The sequence below is a fragment of the Columba livia genome, chromosome 3 (genome assembly GCF_036013475.1).
Source record: "Columba livia isolate bColLiv1 breed racing homer chromosome 3, bColLiv1.pat.W.v2, whole genome shotgun sequence".
In the NCBI taxonomy this organism is placed as follows: Eukaryota; Metazoa; Chordata; class Aves; order Columbiformes; family Columbidae; genus Columba; species Columba livia.
Genome location: NC_088604.1, coordinates 119,148,137 through 119,164,458, shown reverse-complemented (window position 1 = coordinate 119,164,458; position 16,322 = coordinate 119,148,137). Strand labels below are relative to the sequence as shown.

Sequence of the window (16,322 nt, the reverse complement as noted above, 5' to 3'; positions counted from 1 at the left end):
GGAAAGGCTATAATTAAAACTTATCTAGATAAATTGTGCTCCAATTCTGTGCCGTGAGAAGGAACTCAAAGGATTTCAGTGTTTTTATGTGTTCTTTTTCATAAAAACGGTTGCTCTTAAATCTTTAAAAGGAAATAGATTTTCATAATTAGAATAACCTAATTGCAATAGTTTTCGTAATTACAGCTAAGAATTACCACCAGGAAATGCGGTGTAGATTAAAGTGTTGACAACGCAGAAGAAATGCTGTCTGGGTGAGCAAGATCTCTTCTCTCAGGGAAAAGGTGCTCGTTCCCCCAATTCTTATGACAAGGGTCATTGATGGGAAACCCACCTCTGGGGCATCCATCAGCCCGATGGGGTTTTGAGTGGTGTCTGCTCCTTCTTTGTGATGTCATAGTCATCTCTGCCTCACGTCACCTCTCCGAGCAGTGGTGGGCAGCAGGAGCTCCGTGTCCTGCAGGCAGGTGGGTGCTGCACCATGAGCTCCAGCGTGGAGACACCGGCAAAGCTGGTGCTTTGGCTGGTGGCCAAGCAGCCCTGGGTGGTGGCCCAGAGCTGGGGGAACTCGTTAACCCTGCTGGGGGGCTCATTTGCAGCTGGCTTGGGTGAGTCCACAGTCCACTTCTTTTTACAGCTAAACTGCAATGGTATTTTTCTTAGCCACTGATGGGTATGGACCCCATTTCGTCCAGTGTGAATAGGAATGCTTGGCATGGGCGAAGCGACAGAAGTTTGGCCTACCTCTGCATCAGTATTTGTAGGATGTTTTATTGTATCGCCAGGCAGTAATCTGAGGAAAACTGAGAGGTCACCCTCTCACCTCTAGTATTTTTTGTATGGCATTAACCAGTCTTGTAACCAGTCTGTAACCTAATTTTATTTGTGGAAGCCCTGGATCCCTTTGAGATCTCCGGCCATCTTCACAGGGGTAACGTGAGGTTGTAGGTACCCACATCATCCCACTCCATTAGAGCTTGCATATTGATAAAAGGGGCTAATGAAGCTCTGCTCATTTGGGAAGGGCCCCATCCCACAACATTTACTCCTGCTGGCGACTACTCGTGTGATTAATGCTGACTCGCTAAGTGTTGCAAGATCCAGCCTTTAACTTGCAAATCCCAATAATGCTATGTGTTAATCAGACACTTCATCAGTGAAAAGAGCGCTAGATCCCTAGGAGCTGTATGGGGAGGCTATAAATACGAGAGAGATTCTTTAAAAACTTCCTTGCAGAATTTTGTCCCTAGAAGGGAAAAATGTTGTCTTCCTGCTGAGTCCTGAATGTTAAATTTCAGATTTGCTGTAAGTAGTCCCACAGAACTAACAACAGCAACAGAAAATTCCATCTGTAACATTTCATACACTGTATTTGTAACCCTCTTACAGAAGCAATATTTAACAGGGGTGTTTAAAAAATACACGGTTTAGTAGGTTTACTAGTATTTATACAAAAGGGCAGTTAATGAAGGTCCATTGCAAACCCCCAATAATTTAGACAGCGCGTCATGCTGAACAACTTTGGTACGGCAGAGTTATTTTAAATGCTGATCCAGGTGCGTGCCTGGACTTGTCAAGGTTGCCCTTAGTGAGGACTGGTCCCCTACAGATAATTCTTGTTTCACACTGGAGCCGTTGTTGTGTCTCTCTGTTTAAGTGCTTGACAGAAAATGTCCACAGTTAGGCTGTGCATAATGTATACTGTCAATTTGTAAAATCTTTCTATGTGGCTGTGTTGAAAGAGGGACTTTGTCACAGGTTTTCTGTTCACAGCTCCACAATTTAAATTTTACTGTTTTGTCATGTTAATGTAATTCACTTAAAATATTTAAATTGTCCTTAATTAAGTGAGGAGGCAGATTATCATTGTGGTGAACTTGTAGGCAGCGTGCGGAACAGTCCTGACACCATTTTGGTGAATACAGGTGATGAATGGTGTTGACATGAGCGGCTGCAGTTACACAGTGTGCGTATACACAAATTATACCGCCATGTGTGTTCCTCGGTGTTATGAAAGCCTTTTGTTTATATATACCCAGCTATACATTTACACATTATGTAAATAAACACACATATGCCCATGTAATTTAATTGAATATATGGCTATGGGTTAAGAGGCATGTTACTCTGATGAAAAACATCTTATGGTACAGAGTAAAAATATTTCCGACGTGCTTTTGAGCCTCCTGTAGAATTTAAGAAGGAACTGCAGAGATTTCTTTAAGGTAGTGGTTCAAATCATTTAATAGGAAGGCATGATGTTCTTCCAAGAGCTCGAGGCTGTTGAACAGCAGTCTTAGAAACCCATCAAGTTTCATCTTTATTCAGCTCTTCTTATTCTTATTCAATTACGAGCTTTTCCATCTTTCTGTGGTATATGCAAAGTGGAACATTGCGCTGCGAGTTTTGTTTCAAATCAGGTGCGTACTTTTAAGGCAATGGGCAAGAAATTCTGTGTGGATCAGTCTTTCCAGCCACAAATTCCCCAAAAACCAGCACAATCATTTTTGGGTGGAATGAAAAGTTGCCCCAGGTGTATTCAGTCAGCCTTGGGGATGCTGGGGTTGCATTCCATGCACTGCCCCTTCTCCCTGGTCCTCGTTTGGGATTGATGGGGGGCCCGTGGGGCACTAGTATCTGTGTGTCTTGGTGAGGGCACCACAGGCCACGCTGCAGGGTGACACGTCTCGCTCTGGCAGAGCCCAGATGCGTGTGTCTGCCTCACAAAGAAATCTCTTGTTTTGCTTTCTGTTTGTTGTTTTTTTCCCCCTCCATCTCAGGCGCCCAGCCGGGGCGCGTCTCCTCCAGCTGTTGTGTGACACCGCGCAGCCATCAAACGATGGAAACCCGGATCAGAGAGCGGCAGTGACAGACTCCCCGGTGCAGGCAGGCCAGGTCCCAAATCTATTGTTCATCTGAGAAAGCTCGGCGGAGTGACTTGACAGGTTTTTAAAGCACTGGAGAACTTTACCGTGAAGTTTTCTACTGTTCCTAGTGCTTTCCCTTACACTGCCTGAAGCCAGATGCAAAACATGTGCCATTTTAGCAATTAACAAAGGAGGAATATTGTTGCTTCTGAACACACTTACACACAGACAATCAGGTGTGTGAGAATCGGCAATCCCTCTGCACACGAGGGCTTGCACTGCGATGCTTTGTACTGTTGCATTCAGACACCGTGTTCTAAGCGTCTTTGTTATCGTCGCCTGATAAATAAACAGCCCTAAAATTACAGACCTTATTATGGTAATTGAGTGAAGAAAAGGAAATGCAAACCCTGCTTCACTATCTATTACATTGCCACTGCTAAAGTTGCCTAAACCTGCGCTACTCAAATGATATTGTAATATTAGCCTTCTTTCTTTTTTCGCAATGATTGTTTTCTGTCCATCTCAAGCTGGATGTCAGTTCATTTAGATTTACATCAAGTAGTAAATTAAAATAATCACTCAGCAAACACTCTCAGCTCAGTTTTCTCTTTCAGTCAGGAGTTGCAAGAGATGCTTGAAGCATTCAAGCAGAAAATATTGCTGTCTAGATATTTGTCCTCTGGGTGATAAAGGAGGCATTGTCTTGGGACCCACTCAGGCCTCGGAGCTGATAGTAGCTGTGCATCACAGCTGTGAAGTGCGCTTTGTTATGTGTCTGAGGATTAGGGTTCAGGACCTTGTTTTTCTTGAAATACCAGACTGATCAGAGCTGCATATGTTCGGGGGAAAGCAGAGGTCGATGGTTCTCTGTCCACATTTTTACTAGATTATTCTTGGACAGAACTCTGGGAGAATACCCTGCAGCTTAAACCATCCCAAGAGTTTTTCATATTCTGCATTATAACCGTCATGGAAAAAAGGCTGGAGTTTATCTATCTGCATTTGAAACAAAAGGCTACAGCAGCGCAGACTCACTGGGCTTTGGACCCGTGCTGGAACAGGCTGAATTTTGCTCCTTTGTGTTCCATTTACAGTACAGCTGCCCATTTAGAAGCATAAATGCACCTTGATGTAGTAACCAAATCCAAAGAATGTCTGGCCTTAGGGACAGCAGAGTCAATCTTTAGATCGACAGCTAATCTTTAAACAAGGGTGGAGCTGGGGTGCTGTGCAGAACAAGGGGCTGGGGGGGTGGCAAAAAAAGGCTGTTCTGTGTCTCTAAGCTGGCTGTTTCAGAAAAAGAGGATGTGGATTTTTTTTCCTATTAAAAAATAAATTAATTACATCTTCTTTCTCACCCCCAAGGAAAAAAAAAATAAATTTGGCGAGTGAGATGTGTACAGAAGCACTCTCAGTGTAGGTGCTGTCATGAATTCAGGTAATATTTCCATCACAGTCAGTGAGGTGAAGTGTGAGCAAAGCATGCAGGATCTGCTCAGCCTTGTCTTTGTACCAGCACAGTATGGGAGTTGGTGGAATTGAGGATTTGCAGCCAGACTGTCACCTCACTTATGTTGGTGTGATACCACAGAAGCTAGCTGGATTTTACTGGTAGAAGGAGGATGTATGTGGCTCTTTTGTTGCAAGTGAATGTGTATATATACACTGCAAAACGAATTTTATGTCCGTCTGAGTCCATTCCTTTCAGAATAGGGCCGTGATCAATAGGCAGAATATTGCCTGTGAAATGATTAATCACACAACCCCACTGATGGGATGGAAGTGAGAACAGCGTTTTAGCCATATACTGTAGAATGCCTACGGGTTAGTCCCTGGTATTTCTCTGCTTGAAAATGTGTCAGTGGGTACAACTTGTAACCCCATCAAACTTCTGCATAAATTCTGAGGGCCACCCATATATCTTTACTTTTAAAACTAGGTCTGCATGGTGAGTCCCTTATGAGGAAAGGCTGAGGGAGCTGGGGCTCTTTAGTTTGGAGGAGACTGAGGGGTGACCTTATTAATGTTTACAAATATATAAAGGGTGAGCGTCAGGAGGATGGAGCCAGGCTCTTCTCGGTGACAACCAAGGATAGGACAAGGGGTAATGGGTTCAAACTGGAACACAGGATGTTTCACTTAAATTTGAGAAGAAACTTCTTCCCGGTGAGGGTGGCAGAGCCTGGCCCAGGCTGCCCAGGGAGGTTGTGGAGTCTCCTCCTCTGCAGACATTCAAACCCGCCTGGACACCTTCCTGTGTAACCTCATCTGGCTGTTCCTGCTCCAGCGGGGGGATTGCACTGGATGAGCTTTCGAGGTCCTTTCCAACCCCTGACATTCTGTGATTCTGTGAAGTGGTTCCTTCTGTCATTGGAAATACGGAGTTACATACCAAGATTGTCTTGGCTTAAGCTGCAGGTCTGGAATGAGTTCCCTCCCACAGAATCAGGAGCATCTGCTCCACCCCTCTGGAGATGGGGGAAAGACCTGAGCGATGGCTTCAAAACGAAGCCTGCCTTTGGTTTTTGCTCAGTTCTTCCCATTCACCTGGCACATCCCAATCAGGGCTCCTTGTTTAGGCTCTTCGTTCAGGCTCCTCGTTCAGGCTGCCCGTCGGTGGGGTGGCTCAGGTGGAAAAGGTGAGCTGGGACCTGTTCGCCAAGGTGTCCTGGAGGCGATTGGAGACGCTGGCTGGAGCTTAGTGGGCTTAACGAATGGTGTGAGGTTACCGTCGTGACAGGGCACCCGCTCAGGCTCAGCTGTAGAGCAAACACAACACGCTCTAACCCATCCAGTCTTTTTATGGATGTCATTGCCATTCAGAGGAGGCTTTGGCATGTTCCAGTTTTGGTGGTCTTGGCAAGAATGATCCAAAAGTATTTTTCTCTGCTTAGACAAACTAGTTTCCAAATGTTAAGAAAAAAGTAACTGGGGCAGGATGTGGACTGGGAAGCCTTGGTCAGAGGCCTGTGTAATTATTTATTGTTTGAATTAAGCTCTAGGCTCCCAGCGTAGTAATAAATTTGTGTTCTGATCCTCTGTATTGCCAAATGTCCTCCTGCTCTACTGCTGTGCCATGCACCTTTTCCAAGGGTCTGTGCTGGAGGGGGGACATGCCTGGACCAAAATGATGCCATGTGGTGTCAGGGGAAACCATTTACGGATTTGCTGCATTTGTGCATTTCTGCTTACAGAAAGCTGGCATCATTGTAACGTATTTATCATTGGAGACACGCTAATAGCAAACTTTCAAAAAAATCATAGAGTAGCAGTCAATGTCTCGTTTGTTTATAAGTCTTTTATATTTAGGTGTTTTCCTTCACTTCAACTTCCTCCTTTCTTAGGAAATGAGCACTGGGTACCGACCTCTGCCTTTGTAGTCATAGAAATGCTCTCTCTGTTTTATTTGTTCTTTCTTTTCTTTCTTTTCTTTCTTTTCTTTCTTTTCTTTCTTTTCTTTCTTTTCTTTCTTTTCTTTCTTTTCTTTCTTTTCCTCTCACTAGGTTTTTAAAATGCATGTTGCTTTTCTTTTTCAATGCTTTGAAAACGTTTGGTTTGTTCTCACTCATGCTACACAGTTACCCATCAGTTCTTTCTCCTTCGGTTCATCCTGCTGATAGTGCTCCTTTATTATGATGTTTTCCATACATTTTCCACCTTCTTTCCTAAACTAGTTTTACCTCTTGTGTGCCTGTCTGATGTTTTTCTTCCTGGCAAAACATATTAGAGGTGCCACTTACTTTTTCTGTCTAATCCCCATGCGCAGCTCTCCAGCTCTGCTCCCTCTGCCCTGCAGAGACCCAAACCTCTGGCGCTGCTTTCCCAGCACTGCGGGCTCTGGCTCTGGCTCTGGCTCTGGCTTTGGCTCCGTTCCCTTCCTGCCGTGCCCCTGCCATCCCCTGCTCTGTCACTCTCTGTTATGAGCGTGACACAGTGCACACGGTGACAGAGCTGTGCTGGGAGGCACAGCAAAACATCCCTTTGCAGCCGGGTGCGCCCCACTCAACTCAGTGAGCCCTCTGATGAATCTTCAGAGAGTTTTAGCTAAAAACACAAATCAAGCTCCTCTCTCAAAGCTGGACAGCAGAAGGGGGAATTCCCTTATTGATTACATTAAAAAGTGAGAAAGTTTCCTGAAAGAAGGAAAAATAAAACCTGCTGAGGCAGAAGGCAGCTGCAGCCTCCAGCTCCTTATGCGAACTCACATCGCTGAAGAGTTGAAGGCAGAGATGCGAAACCTTCCCCTGCTGGTACCTGTTCCTCTGCTTGAACGAAGGAGGCACGGGGGCCAAGATATTTCAGGGTAAGGGATTTTGCAGGTGTAAACTGACATGCCAGTAACTATATTATCTCTGTGGGCTACTATCAGCTGAAAATCAGGCTTCAGAGTTTTATCTGATTTGAGTTCTTTGGGAAAAATGTACAAGCATTCACACAGGCATGTCATGATGCATGCTGAAGTTATTTGAAGTATACATCATTTTCTAGATATCTCAATACCAATATGAATGTGGAGTTGCTGAAATTATCAAAATATTGACATAAAGCCCTATGCAAAATTTGACACTTCTGTGGTGTGGCTTGGGTTTTTTTGCTGCTGTCACCAACCAGGGCCATCAGGACCCAGCATAAAGCCAGGCACTGGAAGGGGGAATTCTTTGCAATTAAAAAAAGACAGATTTCGTGACTGCAGGAAAAGAGCTACTGGAGTAGGAGGTTACTGAAGAGAGTATTCAGAGAGTTCAAACACAAGTAGGACATCTCCAAATGCAGGAAACCAGCAACACAGAATGAGGAGAGAGAACTGAGCACAGAGCAGGAGGGCAGTAACCCCGTGTGCATCCATCCCCAGCAAGAGAGGTATCCGACAAATCCTTGAAAGAGACATCTTACAAAAGCTTCATTATAAGCTCTTGCTAATTTGCGCAATGTCAGGAATGGCAATATTGTTTTCCATTCACCTGTTGGGATCTGTGTGTGTATATCTGATTGGATGGTACTTCTGAAAAGTGTGAACAGTCCACGGTGAAGTCTTTGTATGGCACCTGGCAGAATGGCATCGCTTCAGTGTAAATGAATGATATTTGTAATGTTTTTATTATATAACAATCTCAATATTGTTGCTGCTGCTATGACACATGAAGAACTATGCTTGTTTTCTGCCATAAGGGTTATGGATTCACATCAGGATAACCCATTCTTGGTCTCTTCCTACTGGAGGTGGGCTGAGACCCACAAGGGATCTGTGAAGCACCTCTTCTGCTTCGATATTAGGAAATACTGGAAGTATGCAAAATGTAGGCAAAGCCAAGTGCATTGCCTTTGAAGTTTTCCTCCCTCTAACAACACAAATGTTATCTTGATGTTTTTCTAAGGCTTGCTTGGCGCTTGTGGGATCTCATGGTGGGTTCCCTGTTGCGTACCAAGTCAGCCCCTCTGAGCAGCGCCAAGCGGATTCCAGACTAAAAGGGCAGCTGAAAAGACAGACTTGGCTGCAGCTGCTACCTGGAAATCCAGAGACTGTTGTCTTCCTTATTTCATCTGTCGCTAGTCAGCTGGAAAGCACAGTGACCTATGAGTAATGTGGTCATCCCAAACTCATGCTGATAAAACCTTTACACTACCACTTCTTGCCATCTCTCCCTTTCTATTTCTGAGATGTTCTGATCCAATCTTGACTTCCTTTGAGGTAGGGCATTAAGACAGAATGCCCTGCCACCCTTGGAGAGTCAGAGAGAAATTATTTTGAGTTGCTTTTTTGTTGTGTTTTTGCCTGATAGACTTGTCTTGCAGAGGTTTTATACCAGTGAGAGAGGATATGACTCTATGGCCATAACCCAGGGGCCCGTTTGGACATTGCTCCTCTCCATTAGTGGCTGCTGTTGAAGGCATGGCAGAAGAATTTCCAAATCCCAGAATATCAGTTTGGTCCTACGGGCAGTAAACCCCCAAGTGTAGCTTAGAGCAACGTAAAGTTGGGATATAGCAAAGCTCAGTTGTTCTTTGCTCTCTCCACCTCCTTAGCAATACTACGTGTGTGCTGCCTGCCGCTGGGCAGTCAATCCACCTGGCATATTTGTAATCCTCTGTGTTTCTTTGCACCACTAATTAATGCTTCTTGCTTATTCTTTACAGGTCAGTGTGGTGGATTTTACGGTGGATTTCTACAGCTGAGGGACATCTGTGAATTTCCAGGTAATTTCCTTGTCTTCTGCTTCTTTCATGAGCTGCTCTGCATGTTGTGACTTTTTCCTTGATTTTAGGCTGCAGTCCTCTCTCTTTACTCCCTACATTTGTCACCTCATGATCACACTGTTGTCCTGAGTTGCATCTTAGAGATATTTGAATTATAAAGTGAAGGATGTTCTGGCTCCCCACTAAGTACCTAGCCTAGCTCTTCTGTCACACCAGCAGCGTTTGACCAGAAACCTGCAAACTGCCTGTTCGTATCTGAGGGCTTTTACTTGCATTTATTAAGGGCAGAAATGGTTGAACACTTACTGGAGAAAGAACTGTCTTTCTGTTTGTGTGATTATGCCATAACTGTGGCTGATGAAGGAACTCAATGACAAGGCATTTTGCTTGAAACACTCCCACGTTTTGGCTGGACACAGTCCTCATCTATTTTTCACATTTTAAAGGGCTAAGATTTACTTCGGCTTTTTGTAGTAGATTGTAAAATGTTTCGTGCTTACATTAGCTTCATTCCTTTCTTTGAGAAACCCAAAATTAAAGTAAGCGTGTGCTACAGTGAGGACCTACCAAAGGGCATTGAGTGTGATGGTTTGAGGACCAGCATAGGATGGACACACTGAGCCCCAGTCCTGCTGGGGTCCCAAGCCCGTGGCAGTAGATTTGTGCACTGGTGGTTCAAGGCACAGCTCTAGCAAGTCAGATAAAAGCAGGTTGTTTTGCAGTTTGGCACTTGGCCATCCTCCTTATGATAATGTCAGTATTGTAAGGTCCTTGGGGCAGGGACTGTGGCTTTCCATATGTCTTGAGTCACTCCAAGATTGTGGCTAGCGTTCTGTGAACCACAGCTAATAAATCAAAGCCATTTTTTTCTCAAGCGCTTCAAAACCTACTCCATTTTGGAATGAGCAAACCACGTACGGCTCACTGCAGGCTTTGTCAAATTATTCCTCCCCTTCACACTTGGACTCTTCTTCATTTTCCACACACTTAATACTCACCCAGCTCCTTTCTGTAACTGGCAGCTGATCCAATTACACACTAGAGGTAGAAATACTGAAGTCTTACAGTTCAAATGTGGAATGATATGCATAGTCACTTTGTCACTCAAATACTTTAAAAAAATAAAAAAGAAAGAAAAATCAGACTAGCTGGCTGTAATTAAGGGCAGAAAGTAGAGCACACAGTTAATATCGCCATGGTTTGCCAGTACTGGGATGTCACAAGTACAGATCAGGAAACTAGAGCCATGTGGCTTCCCAGACAAAAACACTGGCTTTTTACTGCTGGGGCTACACTGCAAATCCAGCTTAAGGTTCGAAATTAAATGAGACCCTTAACCTATGCCAGAATATACGATCCCTCTAGGTCAGAGCTGAGGTTATTGGCAGGTTGGTGTGATGAAGCTTGTTGCCTTCAACACACATAAACAAAGGATTTAAGGTCCAAATCCTGCCACACCACCAAGAAGCCAGGAGTGTATGGGCACCAGCACCCAGATACAGAGGCACAGAAAAAGGAAAGACCTGAAGTATCAGAGGGCATGAGTGTAGGCAGGGTTGGGTTAGCGCAATGAGGCACTTCATGGTAATGGACTCATCTGCTGCTCCCAGGCAGGAGCATCTCAAAGGCAGGCTCCATTTGGGGTCAGACGGATGGTGCTGTGTTCTGCCTGAGCTGTTTTCTGGGCTCCCTGCTTCCCTTTCTGTTGCATTAACAGCACAAAACTGTAGCCACAGTCAGATGTGGGATCCCAGTGGCACTATCAACATGTGCAACTCTCGGACTGGGTAAGTCGCCTGTGCAAAGTTGTGCCAAGAGAGAGCTTGTTCCTTATTGGAAAAGATCCCAATCACTTACTAGGGATAATAACGAATGCCTGATAATAATGACCCACTTTGGACTAGATGTAAAGTTAGGATGGAGGCATCAGGTAGCTAACAGCTACTCCTTGCTTGTACTATTGGCGTTTGGCTGCTGTGTGTCTAGCAGGCTGACATGCGTGTCTGCTCCCAGAACTACATTTTTTGAGAGTTCTGGTTCAGATTCTCAGCTGGATTTTTGTTCAGGGTTGTTCAGAGAGCATTTTGCACTCAGCAGAGCAAGCTTGTAAAACTGCATAGCAGTAGCAAAAGTTCTACCACATTACCCGAAAAGTAGGAACTTTCAAAGCCTCCAAGCTTCTCCAGTTTCCACCAGAGAGCTAGAGCTGAGAATCCCATATGACAAAAAACAAGCAATAATTAAAAATCCTTATTTTGCCCAAAGAATTCATTTGTTCAAGGTATGTAAATGTCTTTGCCAGCTTGTAAGTTATTTCATTTCTGGTAGTTCCTTAGCTCAGTAATCTGAGCTTGGGAACAGAGGAGTCTGAAAGGAGTGTTGCTCTGAAACAAAACACCTGTCTTTCAGTCAAGACTAAATTGACAAGCAACAATTTAGTTGTCTAAACTCAGAGCTTTCAGGATTTCAGACTACATAAATGTCAAGATGCCTAGGTAGGGCTCAAAGGTGAGCGACAGTGTAGGCAAATACACATTGGAACTTCAATTATCCAAACCCTGATAACTCTCAGTTACCTGAAGTTTAAACGTGTCGTTTCCTCACTCTTAGTTTCTACATTTTTCTGTAAAATCCCTTTGTACTGAATCGCCTATGTCTTTGCCCAGCATAATCTGTAAATTTTTAAGACCTCGTCTCCTGGGGAGCTTAGTGTGTCTGCCAGATCACAGCATCAGCAGCCCCTTCCTGACAGAGCCTGTAATTATCCCTTCATGTTACCTGTTACATTTGGATAGAACTATTGAAATAAATAAATCATCATTTTCATCTTTGTTGTCTCCACCTGCATTCCACTTCTCCATAGGCACGGTGTCACTGAGGCACCCTTCATCCTAATGCAGAGTGCGTACATGCATTTAAACACCATTCTTTAATGATTCCTTGTAGGGGGTTGTGTCCTCTAATTTGCAGCCAGAGGACAGGATGGACTTTGCTGGTTAGCAGAACTCACCATCAGTAAGTTGGATTTCCTGGACCACATTATTCCCTTCATTGCTCTCCTATGACATCTTTGACATTGACTGATATCCAAGAGCCAAAATGCCTCGATTTCCATAGTTTTGGAGCTTAAAAGCTGCGGAGATCCAAATCAGGACCCTCTGAGAAATTTTGCTTTACCTGTTCCTGACCTCAGCACTTTTTTTCAATACATCCCAGTTACTTTTGAGTGAGTTTGTTGTGATTTGATTTCAGAGAGGTAGCAGTTCACGTCTAGAGGTCCCTGCACCAGCTATAGAACTAAATCAAAAAGTTTTGAGTGGCAGAAGAAAATGGCTGGCAGGAAAACATGTGAGGCCTCCTCACCTCCTTTCGCACCTTTATATTTTCCACCCTTATTTTCACCCCATTCCTGACTTTCATTTGCCACTTTGAGTTTCTCCCAGTGCTTTCTAACATCTTCTGTTCTCCCGTCTATGGCAAGCAAGCGATGAAGGGAGTCCCTCTCCTTTTCCCCTTGCTCTTCAGCAGGCGTTTTCCTCTTTATCCTTCAGGGCAAGGAATCTGAAACAGAATAAGGACGGGAGATTTTTGTTTCATCCCCAACAGCAAGGACTCTGGGGAAAAGAGCATCTGAATAAGCCAGCGTGATGGGCAGACCATTCTGCAGAATGAGAGGTGGCATGTGCTAATCTGCACGTGGTCCCTTTTCAGATAAATGTTCATTAGTGGCCCTGGGGGATAAAAACTGCTGTACAAGTGCTGCTTGCTCTGCAGTGAAGGATTTGGGGGTAGAATGAGCAACCAACTGGCCCCCATTAGGAAAAATAAGGGAATTTCTGGCCAGTTCAGGCAGTATGTGCCTTCCCTTTCGCTGAAGGGGAAGAGCTTGATCCTACCAGAACAAATGGCATAAGACATAGAGGATGCAGTATTGCGCAGGAAAATAAACTCCTTTTCTCTACTGAAAGCAGAGCTGCGCAAGTAGACTAAAAGGCAAAATGCAATCCAGGTTCATCTGTTGCTTTGACTGGGAATGGGGAGAAAACTAAACGGGGATATTAAGTTGTAAGTTTTGTGGGTGAAATCTCCTTCTCCGGACAGCAAACTAATATTGCTAAGAAAATACAGCAACAGGAGACAGACCGGTCAGTGCCCATTTCACTATTTAGGAGGTTCTAGTGTCCTAGGTGTTCCACGGCCATCAAAAATTGAAATAAATTAAAGTTGCTTTTTTATTGAATTACACAATGACATCAATTTAAACATTAGTAAACAGATGCAATTTTGTGCAATGCTTTAAATTGCATTTCTCACATATGCATTTAATTTAAATTTATTGAGATGGTTATTTACGTTAATAAAATAATTAAAAGCAGTTATTTAAGAGTAACTATGAAGTAGCTGTGTAACTACCTATATTAATAAGACAGTTAGTTAAGGGATAATGTCTATTGCTTTATAGTGTAATTGCAATAAACAGCTGCTGAGTTTGATTAAGAGCTGAAGTGGAGCTAAAGTGTTTGAGCAATCTCAAAAGCTATTTGTTGTAAGTGTACTACAAAGCAATAGCGATTATTCCTATTATACAAGAAGCCATAGCATAAACATTAAAATATGACTCCTTACTATATGATGCTTTCTTCTGGGCTTATTCAAGCATCTGCCTGTGAATGGTGGGGCTACAGAAGGAGAGCTGGGGCTTTAGTGCAGAAGAGCCTTGGGGGGGCATGGAGGGGCAATAATTTGGTTGAACACAATTTTGTTGATACGCAGTGACCCCTGCGTGAGATACAGGTACGTGCCTGGAGGGGCACGGTCCGTGCTGGCGAGCCGTGTTTGCTCAGCGGTGGCACCATTCGAAAAATCTCTAGTTAGGTCCCTTTCAGATTTTATAGAAGAACTTCAACCTTGGACCCAGGTCTGACCTGGGAATTTCTTCAGCTGTTTTTGGAGTATTAAAATGCAGAGTTGAACATCTAGTAAGAATCCTCCTGCAACTCTGTCTCTGGAACGGCTGCTGCCACTCCATAACTCCAGCATCAACACATGAAGCAGATTCTTCCTGGTCCCCAAGCGTGTCCTGCTTTATGGCACTGACACATACCCAAACCACAGACCATTAATTTCAGTGGGATCAAGTAAGCAAATAGTCATTACTTGTGTTGCAGTTGTTATTTACAATCTCCATATTCTCCTGCTTCAGGGCGGTGGACTCGTACCTAAGACATTTGCCTTGAGAATTTTTGGTATATTAGCATCCCACGAGTTTTGTAGTAAGTCAGGAAAGAGTTTTTTGATTACTTAAAAGCTGTTTTATTTCACCTTTTATTTGAGAGCAACTTTGAAATTATTAGCACTTGGTAATCCCTTAAGCAAGTTCTCACTTTCAGCCAGAACCAAACGTCTGTGGGAAAGGTGGGTGAATCTGTCCGTACTGTGAACCAAGCTCAGGGAATATGCACTGATGTCCATTTGATCAAAACCCACCAATTCATTTGCATCGAGGCTGTAGGGATTTCAGGAAAAAGATGTAAAAAGTTCAGAAGACAAAAAACTCCTTTTGCACAATCTATCCTGGAAGAGATAACGTATCTTTGACTAATCGGTCATGTATAATATTTAGAAGGGCCGGGTTGGATGAGGCTTTGAGCCACCTGGTCTGGTGGAAGGTGCCCATGGCAGTGGGGTTGGAACTAGATCATCTTTAAGGTCCCTTCCAACCCAGATTCCATGAAAAAGCCAACAGCAAAAGGCAACTTGGCAACGTCCGATGCACAGTGATTAATCAAGTGCCAGTTTGCTGCTAATCTTCTGTGGAATGGTTTTGTTTCTGCTTTATTAAGGCAGCAGATGCAGGGGTGGCTGGGTACCAAGGGTGTGCATGTACACCCCTGCACATTTGCAGGTGGGTCACATTCCCTCCATGAGAACACCCAAATCATCTCTGTTGGAGCTCGGGCAATGGCAGAGAAGCCCACCCAGCGTACGGGCCTTGTTAAGCTTGCGGGGCTTGCAGGCCTTCCTAACTCTGCCCTGGGGAAAAACTGTGTAACAATGGATAAAAGGCTTGGGCCTCCCAGCTTAGTTACAAAGGATTCTCTTCACTCATCCTCTTAGTGAGAAATCCAGTTGAATGCTTTTTGAAATCTTTCAAATATTAAAAATAAAATAAATCTTCTTATTCCGTTCCCCGGCGAGATTCTTGACTGCAGTGCCATTTTGTCATGCACTTCAGGTCCTTTAGAAAGTCGAAATGACCCCCTTCAGTGATGGGGCTACAAGCAGGTATGCAGAGAAAGGGTTATTCAATTCTTTGTGCACCTTCAAAAAGTCAAAGGAAAAAAAAACATGAGTCCTGGGAGGGGGAAGATTTAGTGGATATTAAAATAATTTGGTGTCAGGCTCACTGCTATTGCCCAGCTTGCTTGGCATCCGTTTTGGAAAAGAGCTGGAGTAAGTGTGCTTTTTTCAGCCAGAGAGAGGGAACTATTACTGTTTCACCTGGGCACATGAACCCCTGGGGTTTGGTGCTCAGAACAGTTACTGCAGAAAATACTTGGCAGATCAGGCATGAGAAGAACGAAGCACGGTTTTCAGCTGCCTGAGAAACTGGTTTCCCTTCCGTTTCCTTCCCTCCTGACCTGTTCTCTGGACTCTTCCCTTAGTGCCCAGTGGGGACAAGATGCTTCAAGTCACTCCGAGGTCACTTATAATCTTATAATCTCTTATTTGTGGTCTTAGAAGTCAGTTTTCCTTGCATAGAAATCTGTGACCAAACACGTTGTTGTCATTGCTTTGTAAGGAAAAGTTCCTTGTAAGGAAAATTTCTTTGTGGGAAGCTCTTGTGGTTTGTTCTCTCTTCCTCACACTCCTCCTCTCTTTCTCTCCCTTCCCAAGAAGCTCTTGACTATTCAGCGTTACCAGATTTTAAACTCGTTCTTTAAAGTCCCTGGTGCTTCGCAGTCATATCAGAGAACACGCTGCTTTGTTGCTCTACCACCTTGAGTTAGAGCACACGAGAACATGAATTTCTTAACAGTATGGTTTTTTTCATGGAAGTATTTGTTTAGATTCATGTAACAAACATCCACTTACCTTGTTAGGTTTTTGTTGGTTTTTTTTGGTTTGGTGGTTGGGGTTTTTTTTGATATCTTGCTATCTCTGAATTTAGCTTTGGTTCATTAGTCAAGGAAATAAACAGGCACATTTCTTATTATTCACACTATCATGGAGTGTATCCCAAGCCCATACATATCC

The 16,322-nt window shown here is 43.9% G+C and overlaps 1 protein-coding gene across 11 annotated transcripts in view; it reads left to right on the top strand.

Moving 5' to 3' along the window:
• The window catches only part of LOC110362494 (uncharacterized), a 480,683-nt gene that overhangs the window by 423,932 nt on the left and 40,429 nt on the right, over positions 1 to 16,322 (top strand). For 7 of the 11 annotated variants that reach the window (XM_065059403.1, XM_065059406.1, XM_065059405.1 and 4 more), the window contains one exon: positions 9,006 to 9,065. In XM_065059403.1, coding sequence (XP_064915475.1) covers positions 9,006 to 9,065 — 60 coding nt within the window. Of the gene's footprint in view, positions 1 to 9,005; positions 9,066 to 12,011; positions 12,081 to 16,322 lie in introns of all 11 variants that reach the window. The other 4 variants (XM_065059411.1, XM_065059408.1, XM_065059412.1 and 1 more) reach the window with 1 other exon arrangement.